The 25,186-nt window shown below is 40.3% G+C and overlaps 1 protein-coding gene across 1 annotated transcript in view; it reads right to left on the bottom strand.

Annotated features, from left to right (window-relative positions):
• The window catches only part of CTNNA1 (catenin alpha 1), a 179,697-nt gene that overhangs the window by 44,485 nt on the left and 110,026 nt on the right, over window positions 1-25,186 (bottom strand). Inside the window, exons 8-9 of the mRNA XM_019661933.1 lie at window positions 9,991-10,071; window positions 8,650-8,802 (exon numbers count right to left, since the gene is read on the bottom strand). Coding sequence (XP_019517478.1) covers window positions 8,650-8,802; window positions 9,991-10,071 — 234 coding nt within the window. The remainder of the gene's footprint in view (window positions 1-8,649; window positions 8,803-9,990; window positions 10,072-25,186) is intronic.

The following is a 25,186-nucleotide window of genomic DNA, read 5'->3' as shown; positions in this document are numbered from 1 at the left end:
GGTATTACCCATTTTCTGAAGCATGGCCATGTCCTTTTATAAACAGGTGAAAACAAAACCCTCAGCGCCACACTCCAGAATGGAAGAAAAATGGTTAAGAGAAGTGTCATCCAGCCCAGCAACGCTGACCCTCAGCACCTGCTCCCCTACTCACTGGCCTTGGGGACACACCACCTCTATGCACCCTTCACATAAGAAAAGGGGCTTTAATGCCTTCAATATGGGGGTGGAGAGGGGTACTGGATTCCACTGACAACTGTGGTGTGAGGCAGTCAGAGATCCTAGCCAGACTCTGAGAAAGTAAGCACAACCTCACAGCAAACACTGTTATTTGCTTTTCCAAGTAAAATCACAAAAGTCATTTAATAAGGATCCAATAGGCAGCCAGAACCACACAGTCTTCCAAACACTAATTGTGTGCACACTGAGGAACTGGAAAAATTTGCTCTGCTCACAAAACCTCAATAGTCAGTATGTGGTTTTTATTCTTGAAACTAATCTTATGTTTCCATACACAAGGAAGACACCATAAAAGGTTTCCATCTCTAAGTGGGTGTTATCCCTAATACTACTCAGAGGCTATTAATACATTTGAAGCAACTTTACATGACACCCCAAATTAAAGCATAACCTTTTAATACTATTTTATATGGTCTGAGGAGGGAAAGCATTTCCATTAAAGCAATAAATAAAGACTTCCAAAAACCAAGCTAGCAAGTGGCAACACATCTGCTTCAATTTTATTTTGGTCACGTGTTTAAATGCTACTTAAACAACAGCTTTTGCTCAGCTTCCATTTCAAATGCTGATAAAATGGATAGTTTTTTCATATATCATCTCACATACCATTTATACTGCATTATACAAAATATACATACTACATAAATTTTGATTCTCTCTCTCTCTCTCAAGTAATCTTCATGTGGGTAGGGATTTTTGTTTCATTCACTGCTATATACTTAGTGCTCAGAAACAGTGATTGGGACATTTTAAGAACTCTATAAAAATTTGTTATAAAAATCTATTACAATTTTTCTCCCTCAACTACAGAAAGTTTTCTATAGGTTTTTGAAAGCTTTGTTCTAGCAAAAAGAATATTGCTCAAATCAATGTCACTTACTCTTAAAGTCTCCAAAATGTTCCCATCTCTACATCCCTAAAGATTTTACAATTCATCCCTCGTGTACACATTGAACAGAATGGTGCTCTTTTGTATAAACATTACAAATCCTTCAGAAGACAAAGCTCGCTAACAATGACGTTTGGTCATGACGTAGAGCTCTGCATTTCTCCAAGTGCAGTCCTCAGACACTGAATCCGAATCATTAGGGACAGTGGCCAGGGAACTTGAATACTGAGCACCTGTGTGACACAGTTTATTACCTTAGAGAACTAGTAGGTTCATTCACCTAATAGTTACTGAGCACATATGTTCCACGCACTATTCTAGGCCCATGTTCTCAAATAACTTACATTCTAACGGCGCACAGGGTGGGGAAGAGAAAATAAGAAAATGAAGCAAACCCAATAATTACAGATAGTGAAAAGTGTTATGAGGGGTATCATAGAAGTGACAGGATAAAAAAATGGTAGAGGAGGGGATGAGGATTCCAGGAAAGCCTCTCTGCAGAGGTAACATTAAGGCAGAGCATTCCAGGAAGAGGGCCCAAGGAGTGCAGAGGACATGAGGTGGTGACATGTATGGGTATGGCCAAAGAGAAAAAAGTAGTCAAGCATGGAGGGCTAGATGGTAAGGGAGATGCAGGACCACAGGGAGTTGGAAAGGCAGGCAGGATACTTTAATGACCATGGTTAAGAATGTGGACTTTAGGATTTTTATCCCAAGTGTGCCTAGAAGCCATTGGTGAGGGAGGCAGGGAGGGTGATATTGATGGGTCCTGAAGCAAAGAAATGACATGCTCTGATTAAAAGGGATCATGTTGGCTGCTTTGCAAAAAAGAAGACTAGAGAGGAACAACAGTGCCAGCCAAAGAATCTGTTAGGAGGCTGCTGCAGCAGTCCAGTGAGACATAATAATGGCCTGGACCAGGGAGCTGACTACAGGAATAAAGTAGAATGATATGGGGACTTGAGAATTAAATATGGAACATGAAGAATAAAACAGGGGAAAAGAAGAATCAAAAATGACTCCTGGGCCAGCCAAGTGGCGCGTTGGTTAAGAACTGGCTTGGGACACCAGAGGGCCCCGGTTCAGATCCCACATATGAGGGCCAGTGACACTGCCCTCTACAGCTAAGATGCTGAACAACAGCTCGACCTGGAGCTGGGCTGCTGTGGGTCGCCGGTGATGGCATAGGCTGCAGTCGCCTGCTGCAGTGGGCTGCCATGGGCTACCGAGTGTAGCCGGCAGCCAGCATGAGCGGCCAGCAGCCGCTGTGAGCGGCCATCCAGAAGCCGGTGACTGATCTGCCTTGCCTGGGAAGAGCGCAATGATAGTGCCAGCTTGGGCCAGAGAAGCAACATCCTCCACAACTAGACTGAAGAACAAAACGACAGCAACTTGTCTGTTCCCCTCCCCCAACTCCCCAATAAAATCTTAAAAAAAAAAAAAATGACTCCTAGGGCTAGTGGCGTGTTGGTTAAGAGTTGGCTTGGGACGCCAGCTCTGAGCAGCAGGGCCCCCGTTTGGATCCCACATGGGCCAGTGACGCTGCGCCCTCTACAGCTAAGATGGTGAACAACAGCTCAACATGGACTGGGCTGCCGTGAGTCGCTAGCGACGGCGTAGGCTGCAGTGGGGCTGGCCAGCAGCAGGTGTGAGCTGCCATGAGCCGCCGAGAGCAACAGTCCAATGGCCGGCGAGCGACTGCCTCACCCGGAAAGAGCACAATGATAACACCAACGTGGGCCAGTGAAGTGATGACCTCCACAACTAGACTGAAGAACAAAAACACAGCAACTTGTCTGTTCCCCTTCCCCAATTCCCCAATAAAAAAATCTTAAAAAAAAAAAAAAAGACTCCTAGATTTTTGGCTTGAGCAACTAGGTGGGACAATGGCAAATAAAAAAGTACAAGGATGTTTATCAGACTATTATATGTAATAGTAAAAGACTAAAACAACCTACATAATCTACATGCCTAATGGTAGGGGACTGGTTAAATATATGGACTAGTAAGCAATAATATAAATGCTGTAAATGAGCACTTCATAACACAATGAAGTGGGCACGATATTATAAGCAGTGGGAAATATATTACATCATAACATTATGATATCATTTGCCTCAAAAAACAAATCGGTATGGTATCAATTTTGTGTATTGTTAAAAAACCAACCCACATACAAATAAAATAAGTGCGACTCCACTCCAAAATGTTATTTTTCTTTGTGATTATATTTTCCAAATTTTCTAAATTGAACTTGTATTTCTTTTAGTTTTTTGGGTTTTTTTAAGCTCTATTTTTAAACAGCAGTATCCCCAAACTGCACCTAATCCAAATTGGCACTTTTATCTTTTCTCCCCGGGCACTGTGCTGCACAGAGATGCTGTCAGGGGCTCTTGTAATACCTCTAATAAAGAAGCTGGGCAAGTGAACCTGGCAGTGGTGCCACAGAGCAACCCTGGGCAAACTGGCTGGGGAGTGTGTGTGCGTCTGGATCCTACTGCAGCAAGCACACAGCATGCCCAGATGGTTCTGGGAAGAAGCCTGGCTTCATGTCAGGATTGAAGAGCACATTTCTAACACCCAATAAATCAGACTATACACTTTAGGAATCAGATGTGAGAGGAGTTTGTCTAACTCGAAGGTGCAGCTATCTGTACCATCCAGGTGTTCTTGGGGAAAATTGAAAAACGAAAAAAAAAAAGAAGAAAGAAGAAAGAAGGAAGAAGAAGAAATGTCTGAACAGCACATTAACAGAACCTGCTCTGGGAAGCAGACAGGCAGCTGTAATCTACAAAGAAGCTGCTAGAATACAGCACAGAAATAGCATATAGGAACTATGCTTTCTACAGTTACCCCAATTTTAAAGGGGTAATCATGGAATATATTGAAAAGGACACATGAGAGGAATAATGTAGACAAGTTTTATCTACATAACTTCGAAAGCAAGATAAAAACAAAGGCATTCTTAACTGGCTGAATGGCAAACTATATACAAAGAATTGTTCATCAAGAGAATGATTTTAGTAGCAAGGTGAAAGGATCTAGCCTATGTTTTATCTTAGACAAGATTTTGAAAACATCAGATTGGATAAAGGAGATAAAGTACACTTATTTAAAGGAAGGAAGGAAGGGAGGGAGGGAGGGAACAAGTTTGGAAGGGGCAGTCTATTAAGAGCAATGCAGCAACAATACTGACAGGATAGAAAACAGACTGAATCTAAGCAGTTTATACTGAGTGAGTGTCAACACCACAGAGATTGCCAAACTACCAGGTGCACCCGCACCGACAAGAATGGGGCAGGCAGGACTGAGCAGCAGCACCTCAGGAGGGAAATCCTGTGGGCTCACAGGGAATCACAGAGTGAGGCCATTGCCCAAAACGCTACACCATCCGGGGTACACTGGTCAGAGCCTCCTTCCAGAATGATGGCGGCCTTGGCGGCTCCATCTCCATCTGCCTGCCCCAGAGCAGGTGATCAGTAAGGGCTGGCATTTGAGTGGTCAGCGTTCAGAGAAGAGGCAGGATGGAGACAGCCTCTGAGAGACCTGAGAAAATCATCTAGACCAGCACTGTCCAATAGGAATACACCATGAGCCATATAAGAATTTTAAAAATTTTAGGTAGCCACATTTTAAAAAGGCAAAATTAGCAAAAATGATATATTTTATTCAATCCCAAGATACTACATTTCAACAATTAACATAAAAAGTTAATGAGAATTTTACATTCTTTTCCCATACCTCATCTTCCAAGTGAGATGTGTATTTTACACTTATAGCTCTTCTCAATTTACATGTGCGCAACAATAAGAAGATGGACAGGGTAGTTCCAGAAAAGGAGACTGTGGCTCCCCGTTCCTCAGCCACAGACTCTACCAGCGCTGCCTGTGGATGGAGGGAGTTTCCCACTACAGGAGTCGTCCAAGAAAAGATAAGTGACAGTACAGGGGTGTTATACAGAAGCGGATTTACACACCAGGATGAAAATCTATGATTCTATGAGAGAAAGAACCACTGACTGTCATGTGAAGAGATGGACTCGATTCCCAGAAAAGGACAGAAAACCTGGCTTCCAAAGGGGAGAACCCCCAGGGGAAAGGAAAAGGCAAACAACTCAAGGAGCAGCAGATAAGAGAAGTGCTAAGTCACTGGGGAAATGGTCACAAATAGGGTCTACACAAAGCTGCAAGAAAGAAGCCTGCCCTGTCTTACCTCTTCCAGGTAGAGTTTATGGTTGCACTGCAAGCTACCTGAAAACCAGGCATTCCACAAACCTTTGAGATGGGAGGGGGGGGGGGGTTCTATAATAAAGACTGTTTGGTATTTAGCCTGGATTCCTGGAATTTATAAATCCTTGAGATTTCAGTAGTAATAGGAAGAGGGTCTTTGTTATTCATCATTGGCCTTGATAACTGATGCTAATAAGGTAACTCCTGGTGGACCCCTCCATATGTTATGTTAACCAAGTGATTAGAGGATTGGGATCTTCAGGAGAGACCAAGCTTCAGGGAAGGAAGGGCAACTGGAGACTAAGTTCAATTAAATCATGATTCTATCAATCACACCCACAAAAATGACACTCCGATAAAAACTCTGGACACTGAAACTCAGGAGAGCTTCCTGGTTGGTGAACCATCAATGTGCTGGGAGGGTGATATACTCTGATTCCATGGGGAGAGGGCAGGAAACTCTGTCTTTGAAACTGTTAAAGACAAAACCACAGGCCCAAAATGCTGTCACTCACGCTAAAAGCCCAATGATACCAAACCTCTATTTAGTTGCAGTTTCAACCTCTTCCAGAAACAATCTTAATCAACCAATCTGGAATTTTCTGTCCAGCACCAATGAGGCAATCTGCCAAGTGGGTCCTTCTCCATACCCACCCACCTCCACACATACGCACAGAAAGAAACGGCCACCTGCCAGTTCTCTTCCACCCCCCAACAATCCTTCCTTTTTTACTTTTGTTAATAGCTCCCTTGTCCCACCTGTTCATCCTATAAAAAACTTCCATTTTGTACAACCTCTCAGAGCGCCCTTCCAGTTGCTAGTTGAGATGCTGCCCGACTCACGAAGGGCTTAATAAAGCCAATTACATCTTCACATTTACTTGGTTGAATTTTGTTTTTAACAAGACCTTTCCACACTTCACCCTATGTGTCTTCATTTGGCTGGTCCTGATTTGTATCCTTTAAAATGTAATCATAAGTAGCACAGGACTCGCCTGAGTTCTATGAGTTGTTCTGGCAAATTATTGTATCTGAAGTGGGCCACGGAAACCCCCAAATTTGTATCCAATTAGTCAGAAGTGCAGGTGGTCTGGGAGCCCCTGAATTTATAGCCAGTTAGGTAATGAGTGCAGGTGGGCCTGGGGCCCCCCTAAATTGTAGCTGTGGTAACTCCAGGTTGTTAATCACAGAAAATTGCAATATTTTAGAACAAGCATATCTGGCAGAATTCTCAGTGGCTAGAGAATCTGAGTCCGTCCTTTCCTGCCCGAGGCCTATCACCACCAGCCCTACCCAACTTTCACACAGCACTCTTCCCCTAAACCCCCAGGAAAAATGGCAAATCACCCAAAAACCAAAGTTGGCCCATAGACATTTATTCTATTTAAGAGGGAACTAATGAAAAGAAAGGAAGAACAGATGAACAAAGCAATCAGAATGAAGTGTTTTACCTTTGCTTAGAACAAGTCTCCCACTTGTTGGGTGTTTCATTATAATACATAAGTAGTGTGGGGAGAAGCCTTGTCACAGAAGAATCAGTTCTGCCTTGAGTCAGGAATTGGAGGCTTCCACAACACTTTAAAACCTCATTTCCTTTTCATGCACATATGCAATTATATATTCTAGTATCTCTATCACCATAAATGTAATTAACTGTTTGCAGAATGGTACTACAAAGCCTTTGGTTATGACTCAAGCAATGAAAAGCCATTTTAAACATATACCTGTGTGGGAGATAAAGGGGTGAAGGGCACAGGGAGGGGAGAGAGGTGAGAAAGGGGTCAGAACTGAGTTGTGATAGGAAACACCAAACTCTAAAGGACCCTTGGTTAATAATGTTCAGAATGAAGTAAAAAGATGAAGCATGGACAAAGCTCCCGGAGCCAGATCTCCAAAGGCACCAGGTCGACCTTACGCTTCTCACTGGGCATAGGCTGTCCAGTAAGAGTAAGCACAGCACAGTGTCAGGGCGATGCAAGCCCTTAGACCCAGTTACTTAGCCTCTCTAAGCCCGTTTCCTAACCTGAGAAATGCTGTAGAAAGTACACTGTGTTTGCATATTACATGGTACACAGCAGGTTCTCAGCAAGTGTCAGCTCTGTCAGCTGAGAGGCTGAGGATGAGATGGTAGGCCCACAGGGCCTTCCAGCGGCAGTTCAGACAGGGCTGCCCTCTGAGGTTCAGAGGCCATGCTGAGCCCTTTCCATGCCCCACTCCTAACAGGGATACCTGTTAGCCAAGGCCTGGGCTGCTAGCGTCCCCCTTCCTGCCGCACAGGCATACTTTCTAACATGAAGGCTGCTTAGAGAGGTCAGCTTCCTGAAGACAATTTTTGTACATTTGGAGGTTATACCTCATGCTCTCATGTAACTACTGGGAACAAGTTTATGCTTAAAAGAGATGGAAAATGAAAGTCTTTCAACTTTAATTCCAAATACCAGAATCATTAACTGGAATACCAGACTGACCTATGCATTCTGTACATAATTAATTCATAATGTTCAAAGAAAACTAGATGTAAAATTAGTAATGCATTTAATGTGATTACTGATGTTTTCCTTGGAATATTTTTATGGTATTAACCTGGCCTAATGTCCCTATAAATCCAAATGTACGAGATATACATTTTACATAAAAGGCCTATTTTCTGTTCTTACATAATGACCAACTTACCAAATGGTCTATGGAATATCTTTTCCAAATATTAGATGCTTTACATTAAGGTTACAAAATCAAATAACTTGAATATATGCTTATTATGTGTTAAATTTTTGAAATAAAGTAATAATAAATAAACAATAACATAATCTCAGTTATCAAAAAGACTTGGCAGACATCATCTCTTTCACGCCTCAAAATAATCCCAGATAGGTATCGACAGCATCTTCATTTTTCAGACAAGAAATGGGAGTTCAGAGGGGTGAAGAAATTCGCCCGATGCAAGCCCAGGCAGTGTGGCTCCTGAGCTGAGCTTCTAGCCACTACTCCTTTCCACAGTGTCTTGTGAGTTCAGGCATGCTACCATCTATCTATCTTTATTAGCATTAACATTAAGTGGCGATGTTAAGATTCCAGGCTCGGGACTGGATATTTACTCACATACATAATTAATGTAAACTGACCAAAATGGTAGTTTTAGATAGATGTTAAGTAATAATGAAAGACTTTCATCTTATATATACTAGGTATTAGGTGAGCCCCTAAAATTTTTAGCTGATTAAATAATGTGACTAAAAAATTGCCACACTCCATCAAGTTACGTATAGTTAATGAAACTGCTAATACACTTACCTCAATCAATTTGTTGGCATGTTCACGGAAAACCTGGGCATACTCTTTAACTTCTTTTTCATTTCCATTCTTTGCAGCTTCAATCAACACTAAAAGTGGAACGTTGGTTTCCAGGAATGAATCTGAAACGTGGTCCATGACGGCTTTGCGGAGCTAATAATTAAATTGTAAAAATTTGATTTTATTTCTACCCAGAAGCTAGATTGCTTTTTTTCTCTTGCACTTTTAAATCTAATGGACGCTCATGACAGTTTGGCTGCACTTACATGAGGACTCCTCATGTAATCTGTGCAGTTATATAATCTGCAGCACAGGGAACATATGATCGTGGAGATAATGGTTTATACTGCAGTTATAGCATTTCAGCAACAGAATCTCAGTTTTCAAGATATCTTTTTTCCCTTGGGAACTGCAAAACTTACATCTTTAAGGAATAATACAACACTGAACAGAAAGCAGCTCTGGGTTAAATTGGTACATAGCCTTGGAATATATGTCATTAGCCTAATTGGCTAAATAAGAATGAGAAGAGAGGAAAAATGTACTTTCTGGTTTATCTTAACAGGGTTAACATACTTTGAACCTTAAAACTAAAAGGTCACCTTTATAACCGTTTCTGATAATACTTCGCGAAAAGGAAAATAAAGATACATTCTGTCTTTAACTCTGCTTTATATCAGACATGAACAATTAAATGTCTCTCCACTATGTATGGAAATTGTATTAGTACTACAATTCCTTTTTAAGTCTTAATACATTGTTTTATAAATTCAATGCTACCTTTTTTTAAAGACTAAAACTCAATTTGATTCCAAAATGTTAATGGAATTATTTAACATTAAATGAAGAGTTTCTTTCCTCTGTATTTACTAACGTGGAAAATTGAGCACCCCAAATATCTCTATACATACCATATTTGTACTGGAAACACATTTCCACCAAGGATCTAAGGGAACCGTGAGTGTGTAATCAGAATGGGGCAAGTCAAATAAATAAGTACAATTTCTGTTTCTACTGTATGTGTGAGTATCACAAGATCCTTCAGACTATTTTCACAGGTCCCCAAGTCATTTTAGATTGGTTTTCCTACCTGTACATCCTTTCAACACTAGAGCTAATTTTTCGTCCATCCCGATGGGACTGTTATTAGTACAGGTCCCCAAGGGATTTTATTAGCCATTTAGAAGCTTAATGGCAACAGAACAGAGAGAGACAGTTTTCTGTGAAAATCAATCCTTACCCCTAAAAAAACATATGAGGGCTCAGTGTTGATTGGGATTTTTAACTAAAACTACAAAATTGAGAACTTGGGAACACAATCAGCACTTTCTTCCAACTTACCTGTCTACGCAGGTCCCTGGTCTTCTTGGTCATTTTATCTATTGCAGAATTGAGCGCATCACTTCTTTCTTTACGTCCAGCCTGGAAAAAAAGAAAAGAGGTGCACCTTTTAGTGACTCACAAGGACATTTAATAATAGCCAATAACTATTTATGTTAAAAATCAACATTGAAAAAACAGTCTAGGGCCGGCCGAGTGGCGCGATGGTTAAGAACTCGCTTGGGATGCCAGAGGGCCCCGGTTCGGATCCCACATATGAGGGCCAGTGACACTGCCCTCTACAGCTAAGATGCTGAACAACAGCTCAACCTGGAGCTGGGCTGCCGTGAGTCGCCGGCGACGGCGTGGGCTGCAGTCCCTGTGGCAGTGGATTGCCATGGGCTACCGTGTGTGGCCAGCAGCCAGCGTGAGCGGCCAGCAGCCGCAGTGAGCGGCCGTCCAGAAGCCGGCGACTGATCTGCCTCGCCTGGGAAGAGCGCAATGATGGTGCCAACTTGGACCAGTAAAGCAACGTCCTACCACAACTAGACTGAAGAACAAAACGACAGCAACTTGTCTGTTCCCCTTCCCCCAATTCCCCAGCACTGTTCCCATCCCCCCAATTCCCCAATAAAAATCTTAAAAAAAAAAAAAAAAAAAAAAAAAACAGTCTACTTTTTTTGTTTTAGCCCAAAGTTGGAAAATACTCGTAGGGCAGAGGAATTTGGTTCTGTTCATAAAAGCAACCTAACAACTTCTTAGACTCCACATCATCTGATGATGGGAATTGAGGAAGTTTTACCAAAATACGAAAAGCCAAGAGACAAGACTTTTGCTTAAAGTTCCACTTGAAAAATTAAATTTATATTTTAATTCAAGGTTCAACATACACCAATTTCATTAATGAATCAGCACTCCTCGAACTGCAAGCAAGAACAAGTTACACCTGATTTTGATAAACTCTGAGATTTGAAGAATGTCAAAATGTGAAAGATGGCACCTAATACTAAAACAATGTGAAAAAAAATAATAATTGTAAAACTAAGGTATATCATGAATTAATAATGGGTCAGAGTTAATGATTATGCAGCTTGAAGAAGCTTTGCAAGATTACTTCAGCCCTATTTAAAAAAAAATTCTAGGCTAAGCTTAATGCAATTGCATTGTACAGAAAAGAACATTTTAGCTGCTCTGAGAGAGATATGTAAATCAGCCTTTCTTCAGCGGTCAGGGGGTTGAGTTGAGATTTATCCTGGAGAACATTCTAAGCAGAATCGAAATAGATGGTAGCAGAAAGAAAAGGAACAAAGGGGATTAGTTATCACAGGTAGGGCTGGCCATGTGCTTGGAAATACCTAGTAAAACATCAGCTAGGTTAAACTATGAAGTATATTAAAACATTTTTCTTACAATGCCCAACCAACAAATGCAGCTTTCTGTAAAACACACAGGAGAGACACAAAAGATGAAGGAATTTAATCCGGTGTTCTACCTTTGGGTGCCCTCAAGACATTCTGGTATGGATATGTCATCAGTACATAAGCCAGCACAGCAGATGACTGGTTGGGGATGGGGAGATGTGGTTAAGTTTCCTGAGTTTGTTACTCATTTTCTCCCTTACCCTATCTATTAAGTAGGGACAATGACATATGTCCCTCTGCCCCCATTTCTATGGACTGAAAAGAGAAGAAATATTAAGGAACATAGGTTATTTAGCAGGGGACAGAAAGGAGACAAAGGAGGACTTATGAATTTTAAGAGCTGAAATAGTGATAAATTGATATGATCACTATCAATTCTGGTCAGGGTCACAATCCTTACCTTTCCCCCAATATTTCTATAACTGCCAATGAAATTGTAGTCCACTCAGATCAATGGGTAAAAAAAAAAACCCAAAACCGAGTCTCAACAAAACTAATTCAAGTATGAGAATTTCTACCTGCAGGAATAAACTGAGTTATTTGCAGCCATCAGTCAGAAAAGAAAGTGACAAGTATAATTAGTAACTGACAATCTCAAAGATCAAAAGAGCAGGATCTAAGGCAAAGGTGGCTAAAACTGAATTAAAAAAAAAATCAAACTGACCTCATAATTAATACTTTAATCAGGGAAGTCTTAGCCCATTCCTTAGACACTCAAGCACTCCCAAGAAAATTTCTCTAAATAAACCCAGTAAAGTTAGTCATTGTTCCTAGATATGTTTTTGAGGTAAATAAAAAAGTTCTAATAGATTATTTATTCTAGAAAAAATCTTATCTGAAACCCAAAGGTTGAACTCACTGATTTCTTGATAGCCCAATCTCCTGTAGCCGTACTGCCCAGAAATTTCCTCAATTTGGGTAGAAGGATTTACTTTGAAAGTTATATAAAAGAAAATCTTTAAACTTGACTTTTGAGGAAATTATAGTCACACAAACAAAATTCACTTTAAGATGTAAACACACCATGAATCTGTTAATTCTCTGTCAAACTACCCTAAAAATCAATTTGTTTTTCTTGTTCCTTTAGGAAATAAAAAGCTTATGCCTCATTAATCAGGAGGGGGCAGTTCAGAAGCAGTTATTTACTGAAGCTTTTAGGTTATACTCTACAGACCTCCTTTTAAATCGAAGCATCCCTTTAAAAAATACAGTACAAATAGCAAGTTTAGGGTTCCAATCATTTAAAATACAATAGGGATGAATATACATGCACATACACACTCATAACCTTTACAATAAGCTTGATGACAGTAGAAAAGTTTGTTGATCTGTAAAAACAGAATATTACTTCCCTTTGAAATTAAAGCTGTTAGGGTTTTTTAATTTCTGGTTTCAGGCAATCCAAAATAAGGTGCTCTCAAATGAATCTTTAAAATAAGTGACTCTCAGCCCTCACCTAACTGAGAGAGACTCTATAGGTTTCCTCAATTTTGATATGTCTCTGCTAACCAGTGACAAAAGGACTTGCTAAGAAAAAGGTAAGGCGTGTCTGAGTAAGTGGATACCAGGTGAAATAAGGAGAGGCAAAGGATATCAGCTGGAGTTCGGGCAGAGATAGTGAAAGGGCTTTCGAAACCCATCTTTAACAGAAGCTCTCTTTATTTAAGAAGCTCTCTTTGCTGAGCAACTACTATACATCCATTGGAGTGGGCAGGACTAGCCATAGTCCTTCTCTCAGAGGCTTTATAATCTGAGATAAAACAATTCAGAGTAATGCCTAATTCGGTAATGCTCTGTATCGTGTTGGGCCTGATAGGAGCTCTGAATGAAGTATTATGAGTCCAAGTACTAAGTAAAAGCTATGCAGGTTATATTTAAGTTAGGCATTCACTTTTAAAAAGTACTAAGGACTAGAATTTCCTGGAAGATTTTACCCGTTTTGGTGGTAACATCTGAAAGAACAAGCATTTTTTTTCTTCTCAAGAACTGGCTGCTGCCTCGGAAAGAGTAAGCATCCTCCTGTAACAAATTCACAACTTCCCCAACCACTCATACCTTTGCCACAGTTGACACCAGGTCTCCCTGCTGTGGCTAGTGCATGTCCACCAATTCTTCACCCAAACCCTACCCACCTCTCAAGTCCCTGACTCCACTCCAACCCTGAAATAAGCAACAGCCAGCCAGGATGGAATAAAATATGTCCCTGGCACTGCTGGTGGCATCTCAAGGTGCCTTTTAGTCCCTAGAAATGTGAAAGCGTTTCCCAGGTGAGCTACAAAAGACTACCCACCTAAAAGGTAAACGGCACAACATAAATTCGGTGCTTCCGTGGAGAAAAACACAGTGGAAACTTCCACCGTGCTTCTAGGGAAAACACATGCTCCACTTTGAAGGATCTACATGTTCTCTTCAGGGCTCTTTTGCTGGAAGCTTCCTTCTCTTATTATTCTGCACACTCTCCCTGCTGGAGCCCAGCCATTCCCGTCACTTCAATGACTACAGTCACTCTGCCACCTTCCATGCTATGATCCATCACACACATTTTAATTCCTCAGACATGCCATGCTGTCTGTCACCTACCTGGAATACTCTTCCCTGCTTCTTCTAATTCCTAGTCAATCCTTTAGATGAGACACTGCACTTCCTTGTAGAAGCTTCTAGCCACCCTCAACTTTAAGGTCAAGTTAGATATTCCCCTGGAGTGCTCCCACAGCAGCTCACACTTCCCCTCACAGCCATTTTCAAATCATACCCTGGGATAATTACCTGATCTATCTCTCTCCCATTGGACACGAATGAAATGAGAAAACAGTGACCAATTAGAGACACATTTTAAAGTCACAGGACTTAATGTGTGATCTACACGGCAAATTATCAGTCTCCTGCTTTCATGTCATTAGTGGAAATATAAGCCTTTTCAAATAACCCCAAGTACTGCTTTCTGTCTTCATTTTAATCGAGTATAAGGGTGGAGAGAGTAGCAGAGGAAGGCAAAATCCAATGTTTTAACCCCAAAACACTTAAGGACTATTTAAAAGGAAATAAGAGGGTCTGATGAATTCAGAAGGTCTAATTAATTCAGGAAGGTCTAATTAGATACAGAGCTTCCATCAGCCACCAGAAAATTCAACACAATTTAAAAACTAAGAACAATGGCATGCCACAAGACCCAAGTCACAAAGGGCATCTGGGGAACCCTCCACCTGACCCCCCAAGACAATGAGGCAGAGAAAGGAACAAAGCAGCATCTTAACCTCCTGGCACACAGGGGAAAACGAGGCTGTCATCTAGAATAGAGGCCTTTCACTAAAGCAGGGATCAAGGAAGTGGTGTCTAAGGTGCTGTTGGGAAGCTTCAAAGAATGGGAGGCTCTGATATTGAAGAGACTCTCAAGAAAAATGTTTGAAAACCAAAGGAGACTACCATGTATTAGAGAGTCAATCCATGTCTTTGTGAGTATGACTAAAATAAAAGGTTTATTGTGGACTGGGCAACACATTATCATGCAATGAACATTTACTGAATAACATGAGCAGCAGCTTGACCCTGGTTGTTCTACCTGGCCCACAGATGGCTGACGGGCTCTGCGTAACTGAATGTGTGAAAGAGTCAATGGGAGCCTCAGGCAAAGACCAAGTAGCTCAACAGTGGATGTACAATGGTGATATATGCCTGCATACCCAAATTCCTTTCAAAGAGGACCCTCTCCTTAAAAAGCAAATGACAGAAGTTTACATTTGCCTACTGTTACCTATTTCATCCTTAAAAAATTAAAAACTAGGTAGGGGCCGGCTGGGTGGCTCAGTTGGTTAAAAGAGCTCTCTCAAGAGTGCGAGCTCTGAGCAACAGGGTCGCCGGTTCCATTCACGGCCCAACCTGAGCAGCCACTGAGCTGCCAACAGGTGGCAGGATGGCTCAGCTTAAAAAAGAAAAAGAAAAAAAAAAACAAAAAAACACAACTAGGTAGGGAGCTCTAATGTTACAGATATCACCCCACTTTCCTTCTCTTCCCCACAGAGAGCAAAATCTTAAATATGAGCTTTACTGGTTTGTCTGGATATCTTCTCAGATGACAGCCAGCCCTACATACCTAACCTTTAGATTTCTCTTGGCTCAGTGCTGCATTACACTGGAAAATATGCCCAGACATCTGTCTAGGTGTCCTATCAGTTCTAATAAGTGTAGGCATTTTCAGCTCTGGCCAGAGACACATGCTAGACTATGGCTTCTGAGGTATTCCACAGTGGCTGGCATTCCACCATGGTGTAACCACACCATGTCCAGTTCCACGGCTGCCATAGAACAAAACTGTTAGTAACTGAATCACAGTGAATTTGTGACACCTTTCCACCAAATCCTGGGCAGTCAGAATGAGCATGTGAACGATTCCTTTCTCTTTCTGAGGGGAAAAAATGACAAAATCCGTGATGGAGAAAAGTTACAGAGCTAATACTAAGAGGGTCCTGGCACAAATTGAAGCATGCAGCTGAGATACTCCAATCTCTTTTTTAGACACCAGGTTTTCTTTTCTTTGTCAAAAAAGATAGTAATCATCCACTTGTTAAACAGCTGCTGTACATAATAAGTTGGGAAGTTCTCAAGTTCTCAGAAGCACAAACAAGTAAATAAAGCAAGTAAGAATACAAACTAAGTATATAAAAGTCATCGAATAAGACAAATTTTGAAGCTACCAATAATCCAGAAAAAAAACCAGTAAAAAGACTCAACTGTGGGGATACTTCAGAAGGATTTTAAAATACTTACTTACCTAGTGAAATTGGGCTAAGATCTGTGATAAACCAGGGAACTCTTTTGGTTTCTATGTTGATTTAAAAACAAAACAAAACTTCTTAAAGGGATCTGATCCTCTTTGTCCTACTTATGACAATGGGTTGGTGAACAGGGAACCCTTGTTTACTAAGTTTCCACAACATCTCATGTTCACCAACTGGTGCTGGATCGCTAGCACAATATGGTAAACGTGTGTTTCTCTTAATATTAAGAAAGATTCTTGCAGTTTTGCCAATCATTAAAATTAAGTATACAGAGCAAAAAACATAAGACTTTGAAAAGACAAAAGGCTAACCGAAATAAAAATTGTAAACATCTGGTAAACAAAGTTAATTTCTTTAAAAATCTTTAAGAAAATGACCAATTTTAGGAGTGGGAAGCAGAATGATCAAATGAAATACACAATCCATAAAAAAGAACAAAAATGACAATATACATCCATACAAAATGATGCTCAATCTCATTCATAATTAAAGAACAAATCAAAGAGAGTATTTTTACCTATCAGATTCCCAGATATTTTTTAAAGTTTTCTGGCTTCCAATATGGTATTTATGGGGTTGAACGGGTGGCTAGTACACACTTAAGAGACTACTGTGGAAGTACAAACTAGTTTAAAATTTTTTGGAAGGCAATGTGGCAATTTTAAAGATACAGACCCCCTACCCAGCAATTTTATGGTTAGAAGCTTATATATAAACTTGCCGAAGAATGCAAAGCTATTAAAAGGATACTCATTTTACACTGTCTGTAAAAGCTAAAGGCCTCAAAACAAACTACATGTCCACGAATCATAGTACAGCCATATAGGGGAAAAACTATGCAGCCATTACATACATACTCATATCCATAAACACACAAGGGGGAAAACTATGAAGTCATTAGACAAAACAGACAGACCCGACCCCCGACCCCTCCCCCACACACGGAATCATCTCTCACAGGAGCTCAAGCCTTTGTAAACTGCGTTTTAGCAATATGGGGATAAACATCTCAACTGCAGCTATAATGTTGACATGCTGCTATAGCCTTTCATAAGAAGAAATTATCTTTCTCTCTTTGGGCCAAATTTTTGTTATTCATTTTCTCTGCATTGATGATATCACATGTTCAATTTTTTTGCTTGCCTTAGCACATGCCGTTGTCTCTACTCCAGAGCACATTAAGAGGGTTCTGAGGGAATGACATTTCGGGCTAGCAACTGAGACTTGCTAGCATCTAGCTAATATACATGCAAATTCACCCCCTTTAAATTTAGCCAATTGGGTCAAAGAGTGAAAGGGATTCTTCCAGAAAATATGAATGTTTGTGTATCTTACTCTTAATTCTATCCTGTGCAAATGGCTTTGTATAGCCTGTGACCATATGTAGGCGGGAGGAAACACATCTAAATAGAATGTAGAGAGGGAGAAGCAGGAAGGACAAATCCAAACTTGGCTGTATTTCAGAATAAAAACACGAAGCCTGTCACACACAGAGGAAAAAGGAAACATGAACACAATGAAGCCACTGGCAGAACAAAAAAAAGTAGAAAAGGGCTTGGCAATATAAATTTTGATCACTGCGCATCAATCATGACTTCAGGCTAGTTCTGTTTGGTTGGGTTTGATGTCTATGGTGGGAGAAAGAAAAGATCTTCATGGTTTAAAGTACTCTGCCCAAATTTCTGTGGAAGATTTTCCCTCACCTAATGTCTGACTCAGGTACACCACCCTAAGATTTATTCATGAGTTACCTGGCCCTGGGCACAGAATACAAGGCTAGCACAACAGAATTAGGCTGCCACATGATCCTAGCCCTGCTACCCCCCAACAGCAACAAATGCCAAAATCACATGCCCCCAAAACTAGAATTGGAAACGCCAAACTTTGTAAGTGCAGCATCAAAAGAAACACAGCTCACCATCACCCCTTCCTACTGCTTTCTCTGTCATATTTACTAACAAGAAAGCAAAAGGACTTTTAAAATAAAAATCAATCAAGGGAAGGGATGGGGACAAGAATCTAATAAAAAATGGGGATTCTAGGAACCTAATGTGGAGTGTCTTCTTTTTAAAAAGTCTTTGAAAGGATCCAAGGTGGTAGAGTAGATAAACTCTGTGCTTGCCTCCTCCAGTAACCACATGAAAATTACAACTAAATTATAGAACAATCAACCTGGAGAACCATTTAAAGTTTTACAACTAAGACTATAAAGAAGCCACAGGGCAGCTGGTTAGCTCAGTTGGTTAGAGTGCAGTGCTCATAACACCAAGGTTGCCAGTTCAATCCCCACATGGGCCTCTGAGGTGCGCCCTCCACAACTAAACTGAAACAACTACTTGACTTGGAGCTGATGGGTCCTAGAAAAACACACTGTTACCCAATTAAAAAAAAAAAAAAAGCAGCAGCCGCCACATTGATATTGGTAGGAGAGGCAGAGATGCAGATGGGCTGGCCCCACACCTGCTGTGGTGGTGACCTGGGCCTGCACTGGAGCCCCTCCAAAGAAGCCTCGGAACCAACATACCTGGAGGTCAGCTTCAGATCACAGCAGAGCACCAGCCAATTAGCCCACAATGGCATACACAAAGGGTGGTCTCAACAGGCACCAGAGCCTGCTAGAATGAATCCCACTCCATGGGGTAAGCACCCCACCATAGCAACTTGTAAGCTGCGGATGTGGCCAAACTCCACAGCCAGTCAGTCTGAGGGTCAATCCCACCCACTCATGTGTCAATAGCAATCAGAGCTCAACTATAACAGGAAGGCACAGAACCCACATAAGGGACACTCCTGGAGCACCTGGCATAGATGACCAGGGAGACTGTGCCACTGGGCCCCACAGAGCTCCTACTACATAAGGCTATACAGCCAAGACTGGGAGATGTAGCAGATCTACCTAATACATAGAAACAAACACAGAGAGGCAGCCCAAATGAGAAAACAAAGAACTGCATCCCAAATGAAAGAACAGGAGAAAACTCCAAAAAGAGAACTAAACGAAATGAAGGCAAGCAGCCTACCACATACAAAGTTCAAAACAATGGTTATAAGGATGCTCAACAAACTTAGGGAAAACAGATGACTCAGTGAGAAGAACTTCAACAAAAAAATAATAAGCAGGGGCCGGCTGAGTGGCTCAGTTGGTTAAGTGTTTGCTTAAGAGCACAAGCTCTGAGCAACAGGGTCGCTGTTTTAATTCCCACATGGACCAGTGAGCTTCGCCTGAGCTGAGCTGTCACTGAGCTGCCAACAGGTGGCAGGATGGCTCAGCTGGTGAGAGCACATGCTCCTAATGGCAAGATTGCCTGTTCGATGGTGGGCTATGCCCACCCATGGCTGGGACTGAACTCAGCACCTTGAGCTGAACTGCTGCCTGGATGGCTCAGTGGATAGAGTGTGCGCTAACAGCAAGGTTGCCAGTTTGACTCCCGCATGAAAAAAGAAAAAGAAAAAGAAATAGCATAAGAGAGGACACAGAAGCCATTAAAAAGAACCAGTCAGAAATGAATACAATAATGGTAATGAAGAATGCGCTAGAAGGAATCACCAGCAGACTAGATGAAACAGAGGAATGAATCAGCGATTTGGAAGGGAAGGTAGCAGAAAACACCCAAATAGAACAACAACAACAAAAAGAATTTTAAAAAGTGAGAATAGTTTAAGAGACCTCTGGGACATCAAGCTTAACAACATTCTCATCATAGGGAATCAAGAGAAGAGAGAAAGCAAGGGACTGAGAACCTACTTGAAGAAATAATGACTAAAAACTTTCCTAACCTGGTGAAGAAAATAGACATACAAGCCCAAGAAGTGCAGAGAGTCCCAAACAAAATGTACCCAAACAGACCCACACCAAGACACATTATAATTAAAATGGCAAAGGTGAAAGACAAAAAGAGGATCCTAAAAGCTGCAAGAGAAAGGCAACTAGTTACTTAGAAGGGAGCTCCCATAAGATTGTCAGGAGATTTATCAACAGAAACTTCACAGGCAAGAAGGGGTTGGCACAAAATGTTCAAAGCAGTGAAAAGCAAGGGCCTGCAACAAAGATTATTCTACCCACCAAGGCTATCATTTAAAATTGAAGGAGAGATAAAGAGCTACTCAGAAAAGAAAAAGCCAAAGGAGTTCATCACCACCAAACCAGTATTACAAGAAATGTAAGGGAGGGGTGGGGGTGGGGGCAAGAGGTTTGGGGAGAACATACAGATAAATAATAAAATGACAATAACCATGTAGCTATTGATAATCACTTTAAATTTAAGTGGATTAAATGTTCTAATCAAAAAACATAGGGCAGGGCTGGCAGAGTGGCTCGTTGGTTAAGAGCTGGCTTGGGACGCCAGAGGACCCCGGTTCGGATACCACATATGAGGGCCAGTGACACTGCCCTCTACAACTAAGATGTTGAACAACAGCTCAACCTGGAGCTGGGCTGCCGTGAGTTGCCAGTGGTGGCGTAGGCTGCAGCCCCTGCTGCAGTGGGTTGCCATAAGCTACCATGTGTAGCCAGCAGCCAGCGAGAGCGGCCAGCAGCCCCATGAGCAGCCGTCCAGAAGCCGGCGACTGATCGGCCTTGCCCGGGAAGAGCGCAATAATGGTGCCAACTTGAGCCAGTGAAGCAACGTCCTCCACAACTAGACTGAAGAACAAAAGGACAGCAACTTGTCTGTTCCCCTTCCCCCCAATTCCCCAGCGCTGTTCCCATACCCCATTTCCCCAATAAAAATCTTTAAAAAAAAAAAACCACAAAAACATAGGGCAGCTGAATGGATAACAAAAACAAGACCCATACATATGCTATTTACAAGAGAACCACTTCAGATGGAAAGACACACAAAGGGATAGAAAAAGATATCTCCTGCAAATGCAAATGAAAAAAAAGCTGGGATAGCAATACTTACATCAGACAATAGACTTTAAAACAAAGGCTATAAGAGACAAAGAGGGGCATTACACAATAATAAAGGGAAAAGGACCAATCCAACAAGAAGGTATCACCCTTGTAAACATTTATACACCCAACATAGGAGCAACTAAATATATAAAGCAAATATTGACCAACATAAAGAGAGAGATCAACAGTAATACACTCATAGCAGGGGACTTTAACACCCCATTGACACGAATATACAGATCTACCAGACAGAAAACCATCAAGGAAACAGCAACCTTAAATGACAGACTAGACCAGATGCATTTAATTGATACTTTTAGGACATTTCATACCAAAGCAGCAGAATATACATTCTTTTCAAGTGTACATGGAGCATTTTCCAACATAGACCACATTAGGTCACAAAACAAGTCTCAATAAATTTAAGAAGACTGAAATCATATTAAGCATCTTCTCTGACCACAATGGTATGAAACTAGAAATCAATTACAAGAAAAAAACTGAATAGCACACAAACACTTGTAGCTAATAACATGCTACTATATAATGAATAGGTCAACAAGATCAAAGAAGAAACCAAAAGATACCTTGAGACAAATGAAAATGATAACACAACAATCCAAAAATCAATGGGACACAGCAAAAGCAGTCCTAAGAGGGAAATTCACAGGATTACAGGCCTACCTTACGAAACAAGAAAAATCTCAAATAAATACTCTAACTTTACACTTAAAAGAACTAGGAAAAAAACAGGAAATAATAAAGATCAGAGCAGAAATCATCAACAAAACAGTCTAAGAAGACAATTAAAAAGATCAATGAAACCAAGAACTGGTTCTTTAAAGATTTTTTAAAATTATAAACCTTTAATCAGACTTATCAAGAAAAAAAAAAGAGAACCCAAATAAAATCAGAAATGAAAGAGAAGTGACAACTGACACCACAAAAATACAAAGGTTTATGAGAAAATATTACAAACAATTATATGCCAACAAATTGGACAATCTGAAGAAACATATAAATTTCTAGAAACATACAATCTTCCAAGATTGAATTAAGAAGAAACAGAAGGGCTGGCCGAGTGGCTCAGTTGGTTAAGAGCTCGCTCAAGAGTGAGAGCTCTAAGCAACAGCGGCTCGAGTCCCAGCCCGAGCTGAGCTGCCAACAGGTGGCAGGATGGCTCAGCTATTAAAAAAAAAAGAAGAAACAGAAAATTTGAACTGACCAATTACTACTAACGAAATCAAATCAGTAATCAAAAACCTCCCAGCAAATAAAAGTCCTGAAACGTGTGGCTTCACAGCTGCATTTTACCAAACATTCAAATAAGAATTAACACTAATCCTTCTCAAACTATTCCAAAAAACTCAAGAGGTGGAAAAGCTCTCTAGCTCATTTTTAGAGGCCACCATTACCCTGATTCCAAAACCAGACAAAAACATTACAAAAAAAGAAAATTATAGGCTGATCGCCCATAAATGCAAAAACCCTCAATAAAATATTAGCAAACCAAATTCAGGAATACATTAGAAAGATCATATACCATGATCAAGTGGCATTTACTCCTGGGATGCAAGGATGGTTCAATATCCACCAACCAATTAACATGATAGACCACATAAACAAAATGAAAGATAAAAATCATATGATCATATCAATAGATACAGAAAAACATTTGGCAAAATCCAGCATCCATGTATAAAAACTCTCAGCAAAGTGGGAATAGAGGGAACATGTCTCAAAATAATACAGGCCATATACAACAGGCCCAAAGCTAACATCATACTTAATGGGGAAAAGCTGCAAGTGTTAGCCTTAAGATCAGGAACAAGACAAGGATGTCCACTTTCACTTTTATTCAACATAATATTGGAAGTCCTAGCCACAGTAATCAGACAAGAAATAAAAGGAATCCAAATTGGAAAGGAAGAAGTAAAACTGTCATTATTTGCAGATGACCTGATATTATATATAGAAAACCTGAAAGATTCCACCAAAAAAACTATTAGAACTGTATAAATGAATTCAGTAAAGTAGCAGGATACAAATATTCAGAAATCAATTGTTTTTTTTATACACCAATAATAAACTGTCAGAGAAATTAAGAAAACAATCCCATTTACAATTGCATCCAAAAAAATAATAAAATACCTAGGAGTAAATTTAACAAAAGAGGTAAAAGACCTATACTTGGAAAACTATACGACACTGAAGATACAAATAAATGAAAGCATACATTGTGATCATGGATGGGAAGAATTATCATTAAAATGTCCATACTGCGCAAAGCAATCTATAGATTCAATGCAATCCCTATCAAAATACCAATGGCATTTTTCACAGAACTAGAACAAATAATCTTAAAATTTATATGGAACCACAAAAGACCCCAAATAACCACAGCAAACTTGAGAAAAAGGAACAAAATTGGAGGTATCATGCTACCTGATATCAAACTACACTACCAGGCTATAGTAATCAAAACAGCAATGGTACTGGCATAAAAACAGACACATAGGTCAATGGAACAAAATAGAGAGCCCAGAAATAAACCCATATCTATATGGCCATTTAATTTATGACAAAGGAGGCAAGAACATATACTAGGCTAAAAACAGTCTATTCAATAAATGGTGTTGGGAAAACTGGACAGATACATGCAACAAAATTAAACTGGGCCACCTTCTTACACCGTATACAAGAATAAACTCAAAATGGATTAAAGACTTAAATGTAAGACCCGAAACTATAAAACTCCTGGAAGAAAATATAGGCAGTAAATTCCTTGACATTGCTCTTAGTAATATTTTTTATGATTTATCTTCTCAGGCAAGGGAAACAAAAGAAAAAAAATAAACAAATGGGACTAAATCAAACTAAAAAGTTTTTACACAGCAAAGTAATCAACAAAACGAAAAGACAGCCTACTGAATGGGAGAAGATATTCGTCAATATACATCTGATGAGGGGTTAATATCCAAAATTTATAAGAATTCATATAGGGCCGGCCGAGTGGCTCAGTTGGTTAAGAGCTCGCTCAAGAGTTTGAGCTCTGAGCTCTGAGCAACAGCAGTTCGAGTCCAGCCCGAGCTGAGCAGCCGCTAAGCTGCCAATAGGTAGCAGGATGGCTCAGCTAAAAAAAAAAAAACAAAACAAAAAAAAAAGAATTCATATAACTCAACACCCAAAAACCAAACAATCCAATTAAAGAATTGGCAGAGGACCTGAATAGACAGTTCTCCAAAGAGGACATACAGGTGACTAATAGACATGAAAAGATGCTCAAAGTCACTAATCATCAGAGAAATGCAAACCAAAACCACAATGAGATATCACCTCATACCTGTCAAGATGGCTAATATCAATAAATCAACAAACAAGTGTTGGCAAGCATGCGGAGCAAAGGGAACCCTCGTACACTATTGGTGACATTACAAATTGGTACAGCCACTATGAAAAACAGTTTGGAGATTCCTCAAGAAATTTAAAAAAAGAACTACCTTATAACACAGCAACTCCACTTCTGGGTATTTACCCGAAGAAATCCAAAACACTAATTTGAAAAGATATATGCTATGTTCACTGCAGTACTATTTCCAATAGCCAATACATGGAAGCAACCCAGGTGCCTATCAATAGATGACTGGATAAAAAATATGTGGTACATATATACAATGGAATATTATTCAGCCATAAAAAAGAATGAAGTCTTACCATTTGCAACAACACAGATGGACCTAGAGGCTAATACGCTAAGTGAAATAAGTCAGACTGGGAAAGACAAATACCATACAATCTCATTTGTATGTGGAATCTAAAGAACAAAAATAAGCAAGCAAACAAAACAGAAACAGACTCACAGACATAGAGAACAAACTGATAGCTGCCAGAGGGAAGGGGGGATGGGGATCTGGGTGAAAAAGGTGAAGGGATTCAGAAATACAAATCAGTAGTTATGAAAGTCATGGAAATGTAAAGTACAGCATAAAAAATATAGTCAATAATGTTTCAACAATGATATATAGTGCCAGGTGGGTACTAGGCTAATTGGGGGATCACTGCATAAATTATATAAATGTCTAACCACTATGTTGTACATATGAAACTAATGTAAAATAATATTG

This window comes from Hipposideros armiger, unplaced genomic scaffold, assembly GCF_001890085.2.
Source record: "Hipposideros armiger isolate ML-2016 unplaced genomic scaffold, ASM189008v1 scaffold_11, whole genome shotgun sequence".
In the NCBI taxonomy this organism is placed as follows: Eukaryota; Metazoa; Chordata; class Mammalia; order Chiroptera; family Hipposideridae; genus Hipposideros; species Hipposideros armiger.
This window is presented reverse-complemented; position numbering and strand designations above follow the sequence as displayed.